Consider the following 12,396-nt stretch of genomic DNA (forward strand, 5'->3'; position numbering starts at 1 on the left):
AGTCATATAAAACTGTGCCCTACTTGAGCTGCAGTATTACGAAAGATCACTCTGGTGAAAAATCAGCATACAAGTGTCAGGATTGCAGCAGAAAGAGCCCCGTCTTGCAGGACTTTAATGGTCAAACCGGAGTGACTAAGGCTGAATGCTGTCCTGCTCTACTAACCAAAGCCGGAAAAACCCCACCCTGCAGAGAAGTTTGCTTAACACCAAAACCTTAATAACATAAGATTTAAGCTTTTGCTATAGCTGAAAATGAACAGAAGAAACTTATTACAAAGTGAAAAAGTCAGGAATTAATAGATTCAAGTCCAGTTTTGTGGGCTGTTAATGAAGTTACTGTTCATTCCAATGCCACCGCAGAAGCCAAGAGCAAGTGGGGAAATGCAAGCAATAAATAACGTTCTTACAAATAGTCTAGGAAGGAGGAAAATGTCAGACAGGAGGGTGCCTAGGCCTTATTTTTCACCCTTCTGCACAATTCATTCAGTCCTCCTGGAACAATCTTGCTGGAGCCGTTTCCTGCTCAGCATTCTGGACACTGCTAAACATAGCATTAAGCATATAATCATGAGGCATAGATCATAGTCCAGCTTTGCAATACTGAGCCCAGAGTGATACATGAATCAGACAACTTACAAAGCTTCCCTTCATCCTTTTCTGGGTTAGAGCTGCAGAGATGCCAGTCAGACCACTGCAACAGGAGGTAGGGAATTGCCACACAGCCATGCAACAGCAAGGCTGTCAGTGCTCTTTTGGATATCAAATGTCTGGACCTTTGCAATGGTGCACTTCAGTGCCAGCTGTGCAGCTGTAAAGACAGCCCAGATGACAAAAAATACGTTTGTGGGCAAGATATGTTTGTACAGCACATAAAATGATCCTGACAGAGAGAGAAACAGGCCAAATCCTCATTATCACAAAATTAATTCTAGCTAGTAGAGCCATTAATAACATCTAAGTGGAGATAAATAGCTAAAAGTATGATTTACAGTTAATAAAAATGAAGTTTCATCATTAGCTTTCACAATGCCTAGCCTAGCCTGCTCAGACAGGGTTGAGTCAAATGCTTGCAGGACAGTACATTATCAATATCGGCTAGACTGGAAGCCAACCAGATATAAAGTAGGCCTGCATCAAGTCAAATAGAGAGCAGCCCTTGTTGAAAAATCTATCCATCATGGTGCTTTTTAGTACTGATCAATGCTCCATCTGATTGCAGCCACTAGAAGTTACACAATAATGAAGCTGCGTAGGTCGAGGGAACACCCAGAAGTAAATGAAGGATGAGCTGCTTAATAGGGGGGAACTCACGCTAAGAGAAACACTATTGCATTGCATTGTAGCCAGGACAAAACTCATTGTTTGAAAAATCAGCACCACTTCTGAATAGAAGGCCAAAGAGTAGCCATCCAGCCTGCTGGTGATCATTAGATTGCTGGCTAACACAGCCAAAGAAATTGTAGCTAAAATTTAAGCCAGATCTGGGACTGAAAAGTCTATTAATCTGTAGAACAGGCTTTTAGATATTAAAGGCTAAACTTTGTAAAAATAATGAGAAATGTACCTTATAGAACAATTTGTGTGGGGGCAGATGGACTGACTACATGGCTGACTGTGTTGTTTCAGTCTCTGGTTTCTTATTTAAAATGAAAATCATAAGGTCATTATAAATCAGATTGCAATTTTGTCTTCCCCATAAACAGCTTGCCAGAGAACACAAATTATCAGAAGAACTAGGGCACACACTGTCATCACTAATTGCTTTTGGTGGGGAGCATTAACAAAACTAAAAGGCTGAAGGACCATTCAGAAAAGAAGGACTTGAAGGTTCCCTATGGCAAATAAAATTAATTACAGCAGAGACTAAGCACATGTTTCTCTGTTAAGTTACATTCTCTAGATAGGGAATGAAGATGAATCTGTGGAACTGCCTGCTTTTGAAACACAGCCAACAGTAAGGTTCATTTACACAGGTATGGATGCAATGAAAGGGAGCCTACTGAGTAGTTTTAAATCTCGCAGAAACAACTAAACCAATGACATTTCAAAACACAACAAACTCATTTTGCTGCCCTTCCCTTCTTACTAAATGAGCAGCTACTAGAAGGCAGCAAAGTTTTAATTCTGTTAGAAGAGTAATAAAAATCCTCTCCTAGATTTCTGAGTCACATTTGGTCTCACCTACACCAATCCTTGGGAATCCTAGGCTTCTCCATGGTCTGAACTGAAAATCAGAATAAGCAAAGATTAACTCTGTCAAGACTAATTCTTCTTTCCTGATGGGCCTTATTTCCAGTGCAGAGGAGTGGCTGCAATAATTAGCTCACAGTTTCTTTGGTTCATGGTTTCAAACAGTAAGGCTGAGAAGGGCAAGGGGCTGGAGGGAAAAATTGTACTGTTATACTTTGTCTCATGGCTGATACTGAAGGTTGGTAAATCTTTGCAAGCTGAGCTGAGCTGTTCCCGTGTTTGGCAATCATTGTACAGACATTGTGACTTCGGGTGGCAGGATGCTGACATCAGTGCCAGCCTGACCGCAGTGCCTGCAACATTTCAGGAACAGCCTTCGGAAAGCATGGGACTCTTTTTAGTCCTTAGGCTCGCCTTTACACAGAAAGGTTTTTTTGACTGAATTGGTGGCCTGGCAATGGCACCATCAGTGACGTTTAGAATTATGAAGCCCCAGTGCCCTGCTTTAGCAGGATTTCACAAATGCAATAAGACAAAGTTCATATTCTTAAGTTTTTAGACCATTGGCTGATCCCAGATATAACTGTTGAGACCTACTCTGTGCAAAGCCTGCCCTACCTCTGCAAAACCCTAATGTATGTACCTTCCTATCTGTCTCCTTGATGCTTGTCTGGATGACCACTGGCAAGCGTGCAGTCTGGCCTCATTCAAATAGTGCATTAATGTACTTGTTGGCATCGCAGCCACCCAGGCCTTTGCAGATCTGTCTGTGATACAAAACTGAAACTTCTCCTCACCCTTTGTACACACCAGAATACAGCTGAAGAAGTCATTGACTTCAGTCAAGCTAAGACATACCATACCAGCAGAGTTCACCCACACCTGTGTAAAGTGCCTTTAATCTGAATATCCCATCAGCTTTTAACCATTTAGTCACTACAGTTACATTTAATCAGTGTCTGAAAATAATTTTTCGCCTCATTTTATCAGAACTGTCAGAAATGTCTTACTTAAATGTGTAGCTCTCTTCTTGTCTGTCTAGTCTGAGTATGCAACTCACTTCTATTTATTCTGCTGTGGGAGAAGAAACGTCACAGACATTAAATAACTGACATTTCTGAGAGGCATTTGTAGACTATCCCTTAGCTCAACAGTTGTATTCTTTTCAGACATATTGAAGAGATGTATTTTGACACTACAAGTGCTTTCTAAATTTAGTCAGATTTCAAGCTGATGCATATTTTTACATTTGAACCCCAAAATATATTTAGAAACATTCCAGGAACTGTGACTTATTAGTATATATTTTGAGCTTCTTATGGACGTTCTTATTTTCATAGACTACAATAAAATTAAGAAAAGATATTATTAGCCAAAATTCATTCATTATTTTAATAGATTAAGCTATACATAGTTAAGCCATGACAATGTAATGAATCTTGAAATGTGTAATTTTAATGTGTAATGCATTTTGTAAAAAGCTGTGTGAGCCAAAAGCCCAAAGAAAGTTTTGCAAGAAGACTTATGACTTTGAGGCAATTTGCTTCTCAGATTTGCCTCTACAGCACGAGGTTCTAAGTCTTGATACCTTGAGATAACGCCCCTGGAAGCTGGTCATAACGGGCTGTGAAATCTCTGCCAAGCACTGCTGCTTTTCTAAAGGCACAAGAAGATGCAACAAAACTCACATGCCACAGCTGAGGACACATTCTTCAAACACTTATTTTGTTGGAAGTAGAAAAGATTGCAGGAAACCTGAGATTCAGCTGTGCTGAATCCTTTTCCACCTAATGGGCTATAACTGCTATTGTCATTGCAGGTGCCTGGTGTCACCTACAGCAGGTGCTAACATCATTTACATAAATCAGTGCAATGAATTATTCCTGGTGGTGTAAGAATCTAGAAATGACTCACAGTAGAACACCTAAACATGACCTATGCCACAGAATAACCAAACCAGTGTTTTACCTTATATTGCCACTTCAGAACTGGAACAATCCAAAAGACCTCCACAGCAACTGTGCTTGCTGAGCACAGCTGAAAATCTGCAGCTAGAAGCTGAAGACAGAGTGAGCCAAGCTTTCAGTTTGCAGGGCAGAACTGGACTTAGAACTATATTAAGCATTTTTTTGTTGTTGTTGATAAAATAACATTAAAATACCATGAAAATTCTTCTGGATCCATTTTTTAAAAGTACACTTAATTTCATTAGGGGAGAGCATAACACTAAGCCCATTAGTGATAGGCACTTGCTGTATTGTATTCCAAACAGGAAATAAGTAATTCAATACACAGCTAATAGAATAAGGGCAAGCAGATACCTCCAGATGATTTATCAGGTAAGTTACAGATCATTTTTTTCAGGAAGAAAAGCATATAAATTATCATCTATTGCTATGATAGGCCTACTAGATTATTTATATGAATTACCTATTGCATTTTTCTAGTATATCAGAGATGATTCTTTTTTCCAACTGTTTTTCTTGTAAACTATACCTACTTATGGTGTTTTCCCTACGTAAAATGATTGCAATTCATTCAATAGAAATGCTTATTTGAATAAAAAGGAGAGAGGGGTCCTTGAGGACAAAACTGGGAAAACTGAGGACAATGCAGAGGACAGGGTGTTTTAATGACTTCACATTCCACAGCCTAATGGTTGCCAAAGGTTTTGGAGGCATTTCTTCTGCCTAGAATACTAGTTTTCTCATTGTTGCCACCCTATTCTTCTTGCCTGTCTATATCCATCTGGTTTTCCTCATCTTGTGTTTAAATCATAATCTCTTTGTGACAGCAGATTGTTTTATTCTGCCTGTGCAGTGCCTAGCCCAGTGGAATCACAGTCCATGAACTCGTAAGCCACAAGGTAATGCAAACAAGGGATGATATTAATTCAGTACACCACACTGCTCTTTCACAAAGCATATAAGTTCTTCTGCATGCTCACAAGAGATAGTATAAAAAAGGGGAGGGGAAAGAGCTGGCTGCAGCTTGAAGTCAAGCAGGATTTAGGGCTGTAGAGAAAAAGCAGGCAGCCTTCCTGCCCCTCTCCACCACACCTTCCCCACCGTCCCAGCTGTTTCAGTTTTGCCTGTATTGTGTGAAGAAAGCTCAGGAAGAGCTTTCTGACTCAACCTGTTTATTTAACCATGTGTACCACTTTGCTTCTTGTAAATTCATATGGATTCCTTAGACAGCCTCAACGAGCAGACCTGCATTTCAGAAAACTACATCCTTCTCCAATAGTTTAGAATGTGATATGTATTTCATTACTGAGACAACAGAACTATGTACATGAGCACAGAGAGCTGCCAAGCAGAAATGATGTGCTGTTAATAAGGTCACAGCTACATCTCCAGACAGGCATTGCTGACTCTTTAAAAACATGAAAACACACCAAATCCATATATGCCTTATTAGCCTTTGTATTGTAAGCCTCAGAGACATCACAAACTGGGGTGAGAGGGTCACCCCATTGCCACATGGGAATAGGCAGAAGTTCTTTTTATCACCAAAGTAAAAAGTTGCTGCTATCACAGCAGGGGTGGCAGAGGTATGTGCAGACTCTGTCCGTACCAGCCAGGGTCAGCTATAAAACTCAGGTCTCCCCTTAGAGCTGGAGAGATAATGAGGAGATCTTTGTCTCAGTCACAAGCTCAGTACATGCAGATCTCATTCTTTGGGGGGAAATGTTAGCTTTCCTTCCTTCACAGAGACATCTCATGTAAACTAATGCCTTAAGCTGATATTGATTTATCTTTTCTCATTCTTTTATTGATTGCCTAGAGGAGCACACGCTTGCTCTGGAAAGGAGAAAGAAAAGACATTTAAAAAAATAAAAGTGAGATGTTGCTGTACTATCAAATTAATACAATTTCATATGTTATGTTAGCCTCCTTTTTCTGACTGGGGGGGACCTTGAATACGCTAGTGGGTGCAGGATCAGTGATGTAAACAATTTGTTTTAATTAAAACAGCATGTTTTTCCACAGAAATTCCTGGGCTCATCTCTCTGAATGTCTGGTTACTGTCAGTCTTGCTATGCTTCTCTATCCTCCCACTACAATGGTTATCAGACGGACTTCCTACTAATAAAATTCACAAGTGAAAGAATGGCTAACCCTGGATTTTGGCAGTACCCCTGAGAGAAGCCTGGTCAGGAAAGAAATTGGAAAAGCTTGTGAGGAAAGGAAATAGCTTATTTTGCTACATATGAGAGTACTGTTTCTCCTCGCTTCTTTCCAATACATCGTCAGGGTCACTCACAACATTAAACAGAGGGCAATAATTACATTATCCAGTTGTGCTTCCCCAGGGTAACTACAGAATAATACACTCACTGTCATCCAGCAGAGAATGGGGCCTCTTGTTCCTCTACAGATACCATCTTCCTTATCCAAAAGATTTATTATTATTAATTGTCATCTGATTACATTTGTACCCTGTAAAACCACATGGGTTTTATCTCTTGGCAGATAGGAGGGAGCTTCTCTAAAGTACCATTTACAATAATAGTCTTTTAGATCTTCATGGTTTTACTCTCTTTCATTTGAAGCAGAATCTCCAACCTCATAGTACAAAGATGTGTCACAGATTTTCCTGGCTCTGTTTTTTAGACAAGTCAAACTGGAAACATTTGTAGGACTATGACTCATGTTTTCCTTTTATAATACACTTTTCTACTTTTTGGCCGTTCTATACCAGTATGGGACTGTCAGGGTCCTTCCAACTGGCTGTGTGGTTTAGTCAGTGTGGTTCGCTTCCTGCAGTGAAGAACGAAGACCTACTATTAGGTTGATGTTTGGACTCTATGATATTAAAGGTCTTTTCCAGCTTAAACAATTCTATGATTCTATGATCATGCATCTTGCCAGCATGGCCTCTTCATCACATTATTCACATGTCCACATGACTATCTTTTCCAGCTTCCAACTCCATTGCTCCTGAGTGAACTCATGCAACACCACAACCTCCCTTTACTTGGGAGCCTGCAGAAATGACCCTCCAAAATTGAGCCTAGTAAATGTCAAAGTTTCTTCATAAAAGGCTTCTCCTCACTCTAGGAAATTGTCAGGCACGGTTCTGACTTGACAAGCTTGGCTTTTGTTCTGTTGTGTGCTTAAGCAGAATCTCTGACAAGTCACACAAGTAAACCCAGAGTCAGTGGCTAAAAAAACCTGACTATATGCCAACAGGAAAAGCAAGAGCTTGGGGAGTTCCTGGTGATCTCACCCTGGAAACAGGAACCCAGGCTGCAGGGAATCTCTGATAACTGATACCTAAGGGTTAAAGACAGCAACATGTGAAGCAACATTATGTTACTTGAAATAACAGTCCACAAGAGTGGTCTTAAGTATTCTTGTAGCAGTTACTTCCAGTGAAGCAAAGGAAGAGTTAATAATAGTAATGACCATGAGGTTCTGTGGGAATATTTTTCCTGGCAAAGCCTGTAGAACCAGTTATTTTCTTTATCTGTAAATACTTTCTCAGACTGTATCAAATGAGAAAGTGGCTGGCCTGGGGTTGGGAGGGGATTCAATGACTCAGCAGAAGACTATGTTTGTTCTGCCACAAAGGCCTTTCATTCCAAACTGTGTGAGTGCCAGCTTTGTACATGGGACAATTACTTCTTTCTAGATCACAAAAACATTGAGTTAATTACATAGGAAACTAGTAGTGGTGAAATGAAATCAATTTACATGTAATAATCATTTGCTGCTTATCATCCCTAAACAATTCAGATGTTGTAAGAAAGTAAAAATCTCCTTTTACACCTTAATCTTAAAAGCAGACTGTTGGGTTTAAAACATTTTTTAAGGCAACAATCAAGCTTTGGCCCTGATTCTTGTGTCCATCAAAACATTAAACATCCAGTGCCTTCTTAGAATGATCCCATTAATGTTATAGCCAGCTAACCAGACTGATCCCACAAAATCACAGTGGTGCCTGCAGGGGAGCCCCAATCTTGGCTGAGCATAACACTTTACTTTTTTAAAAACACTTTACTTTTTCTACAAGAAAATGGAAATGGAAGATATATTGAAAGGAGGCATCTTTAGCACACCACCAACCCTAGAAGAATTAGAATTCTCTGGTATTGCCAGATTTCTTCCAAAAGAGAGGGCCTGTGGGTGCTGCTAAGCTTTGATCACCTAAGAAATGCCTGTTCCTTCAAGGAGGCAGGAAAAGGTTAGCAAAGAATAAAAGGAATCAGTTCGTGAACCAGGGCTGGAATGCAGGGATCCCATAGAGCCTAGTATTTATCTTAGTTCTGCCAATGTTTTCAAAATCAGAAACATTATTTTGTTTCCAGCACCCCTAGTGAGGGAGACCATAACCACTCCTCACCAAAGGAAATTACTTACCAGCAGATTCTTGGGTTTAGGAGTCTGATCATACTCTTACCTAAGGTCTCCCTGAAAGATGCTTTCCATCCCCTATCTGCTCCAAAGAAGTCTGTGTTAAACACTAGGAACAACTTATTACTGGAGCTCTTAATATTCGGAGGCAGTGTGGAGCCACAGAACTTCCCGAGGAGAGGAGCATGGGTGTCTGAGCCATCATATATAGCCACATAGTCTTTGTAGCAAGAGGGAGATATTTCAAGCTGGAAGCTGTTGAATCTGTAAAATACATTTGGAGCTTTAGGTATCACATTTTTATTTCTATTCCTCTGTTATGTGTGGTTGTAGTGTTTGAGGAAAGTTTCAAATAATAGCAATAGCCAAAGCCATACACAGGCAAAACATTTCTCTTCAGGAACAAGCAAACAGAGCTACTAACTGCATGGCAAAACATTCCAGTCAACCAGCCTCAGAAATTGCAGCCCTCACCCATAGGGCCATTTGCAAGGCGAACTGTCAGTATACTTCAGCTTTCTGTGAAGCAGCAGATCTCCCCTGTGCAAACATCTGCATCACTTCTGCAAATTGCTCAGGCTGCAGTTTCCTTGGGCACGTGAGGGGCATTTAAAACGCAGGCTCAGAGTGCTGACCAGCTGGGTCTTCTGCTTAGTTGGGAAATGTTCTTTTAATTGTCTCTCTCACCATCAGTATATATGTGACAGAAGAAAGTACCCATCTTTTACTCTCTCAGTGGCAAGATTTTGTGGCAGCCTTATCCTTTTAGGCAAGACAGCACACACTCAGTATACTCTTTCTGGGTGGGTATTTACTCAGGTTATAAAGGGAGCACCAGCCTCCGAAAAGAATATTTTTTTTTCTTAGATAAACTCACAGGAGCCTCATAACTCCTCAAAAACTGACTGAATTCTCTTGATAACCAAAGTGGGAAGTTAAAGTTGTGGTGATGTTTTGCACATAACAAGTTACAGAGGAAGATGAAAGGGAACCTGAGGTTAATAAGTATTCCTTCAGTAGCTGTTTGTCATTTTAGTGACACTTTCCCCAATTTTCCATAATTGCTCTTTTTAGTTGGAATAAGAGACCTCCTTTTCCCCTTGATGACAATCTGAACTTGGATTACGTACTTGAGGGACACTACTTTGTTGTTTCCAACTGTGATGTAGTATGAACAGTTCATGTTGTTGTGATAGTCAAGAACTGAATGGGCTGGACTGCTGATAACACCAACAGAGCCACTGAAAATGCCACCACAAGCTGTAGGGAAACAGAAAAAAAAAAAAAGTGATTAGTTTTGGAATACTAGTTTGGTCTTAATTCTCTTCTTTCTTGAAGGAGTTTTACCATAGGGAAAGAAAAGCCTTTGGCAGATTAGAAGCAGTCTTCACTGCCATGCCTAGAACTGGTAAACATGCAAATGTCTGTCAGGTTGTGCTTTGCAGTGGAAAACTAGTCAGTATCAAAGTAACAGGCTGTTACTAGTCTATACCAAATGAACAACAGCTCCATGTTGGTGCACTAAAAGACTGAGCCTGATTTAAAGTGTGCTGCAGTAGGACCAGGGAGCAGAAGGATGATGTGGGTGTGCCATGCAGCAGTGTGAGTGACCTGTCTGGAGTAGCTCTGCACCTGTTGCAGCTTGCCATGAGAAACATGGTTGATATGTGGCAAAGACATTCCTTCATCCAAACCATGGTCCCGTAGAAGCCTCTGAAATTTTGGCACTTAGCCTGCTCCTGACTTTTCTGGAATAACTGTACGCAGCTCCCCATCACCTTTCCACCTCCCAGCAGGGCTGGAACATTCCTGTAGCATTTGCTCTGTGCAGAAAGGCAGAGAGGAGTCCCCGGGTATCACTAACCCCTGAGGTTTTTGTTCCCCATCTCACCTTGTGCTGAGACTTGTCAGCAGTGGAGGACTGTATGCTTGCTGCCTGGCTGAGGAGCAAGTTAAACTCTGCAGCCATGAACTAAAGGGACTGCTTGGCTTCTCTGGATTCCACACCATGGATGCTGACGAGGCCAGGATGTGGCTAATGTTTGTTCCCAGCTTCGATGCTTGACGGAACAAAAACTATTATGAAACCAACACTAATCACCATTGTTAGCTTCAGCCTTTATTTTACAATATTAACTTAGGAAAAAACATTTCCCTGCGTCCTGTTGATAAATAGCTCAAAGCCATACACAGCTTTTCATGCTTTAAAGAGCATGGCATTGCTCAAGCCACCACTTTAACAAAGGGAATCCCATACAGGGTGCTGCTGGCTACAGCTCCTTAGCCGCACGAAGGCTAGTGGCCTGGACGACGGGCAGATAAAGGACAGGAGCTGGGAGGATAAAGAATCAGCTTTATTCTACTCTAGGAGGGGGAAGCGTTTTCCATTTTGTTTTCAGCAAACAATACAACTAGAGGGAAGAAGAATGTTAATTGCTAGAATCTGCTTTGTATACAACAACAAGCTAATAAGGCTGCAGTCATCTTTCTTAAATGTCAGAAGTCACAAGTCAGATAGCAGCAACAGTCTTGAGTGTGTTAGGAAGGCTTTTTCCATGAGTAATTGCACATTGTCATTACTCAGTGCCATTCTCTCTGTCTTATCTGTATAAGGCCATTCATTTTATATAAAGAATTTGGCCTTATGCTTTTTGCTGTGGCTTTGAACATGAGGAATGCATTAAGGGAAATACCAAAGCTAAGAACTCACACTTTTCTCTGCAGTTAGAAAACGATGCTTTCAAAAATCCAAGGACTGTCTCTATGAGCTCAACCCAGAAAATACTAAAATTGGTTTTGGAAAGAAAATTAGTTTTCTGGGATATTTGTATTAGTGCAGATGTAAATTCTAAACTTGGAAACTTCTTTTTCTGATACATATTTCCACTTTAAAACAAAAGAGAGCTCATGTGAATGACAAAAATTTTGGTGAAAATGTTTATAAAAAATAAAAATATGTCTGGATGCCAGTTTTTATACAGGTACATTAATACCTGACACTGCAAGAGGATCATTAAATGGAGGCATATAGCTGGGTACCTTTAAAGATCTTGTTCTGGTTCCTATGTTGTATAATGTAGTTTTAGTACAACTAAGATTCAGACCATTCTCCTGTATGCGACACAATCTTTTATTTAAACCCAGTTAAATAAACTGGTGATGTTTCTCCTTAAACACTGTGAAAAGCCCAACCCAAAACAAACAAAAAACTCTGCTAAAATGGGTTGCATTTATTTTATACAGCAAAGGAAAAGTGTTTCAGTTCCTGACTTGGTCATATGTAGTGTCTTGGAATTGTGAGATAACACACCAGTCAGTGACAACACACAGAAGACAGTCCCATGTCCTCGTCCTGGGGGCTCTTCTGGGCAACTGCACAGGGAATATGAACCACCTTTATTCCCAAAATGGGGTACAGCATTTCCTACACTTAACCATTCTCCAGCTGGAATATTTCCACTACCTGAAGCACAGGACAGTGGCTACTCACCAATTGCTCTGTATCTTGCCTGGAATCCAAAGCCTGCAATGTGGGAGTCGGTGTAGAAGTTGAGGAGCATAGGTCCAAAGACACTGACTGGGGCAGGGAGCTCATTACCACAGAGTGTGATGAGAGGATGTGGGGTAACCGTTGTCCCAGTGAAGATGCTTAATCCATCATAAAGACAAATTCTGCTCAAGAGTGCTGGGGCTGCATGGACATATAATGCAGAAGAATTAGCAGCATATTTTGCATGTGAAAAGTTTACTGAACTGCAAGTGGCTAGACCTCACAGAGGATAAGAATTAAATTTTATATCAGTTTCCATTCCAGTAATGGAATCTCATTGGCCTGCTGAGGAAG

General features: G+C 40.6%; 1 protein-coding gene across 2 annotated transcripts in view; it reads right to left on the reverse strand.

The window, feature by feature from the left end:
- The window catches only part of CUBN (cubilin), a 143,516-nt gene that overhangs the window by 7,770 nt on the left and 123,350 nt on the right, over positions 1-12,396 (reverse strand). For both annotated transcript variants that reach the window (XM_061346130.1, XM_061346129.1), the window contains exons 57-59: positions 12,043-12,243; positions 9,683-9,812; positions 8,599-8,816 (exon numbers count right to left, since the gene is read on the reverse strand). In XM_061346130.1, coding sequence (XP_061202114.1) covers positions 8,599-8,816; positions 9,683-9,812; positions 12,043-12,243 — 549 coding nt within the window. The remainder of the gene's footprint in view (positions 1-8,598; positions 8,817-9,682; positions 9,813-12,042; positions 12,244-12,396) is intronic.

Source organism: Neopsephotus bourkii, unplaced genomic scaffold (genome assembly GCF_033783945.1).
Source record: "Neopsephotus bourkii isolate Nb327-2 ecotype Australia unplaced genomic scaffold, CSIRO-AGI_Nbou_v1 NB_257, whole genome shotgun sequence".
NCBI classification, from domain to species: Eukaryota; Metazoa; Chordata; class Aves; order Psittaciformes; family Psittacidae; genus Neopsephotus; species Neopsephotus bourkii.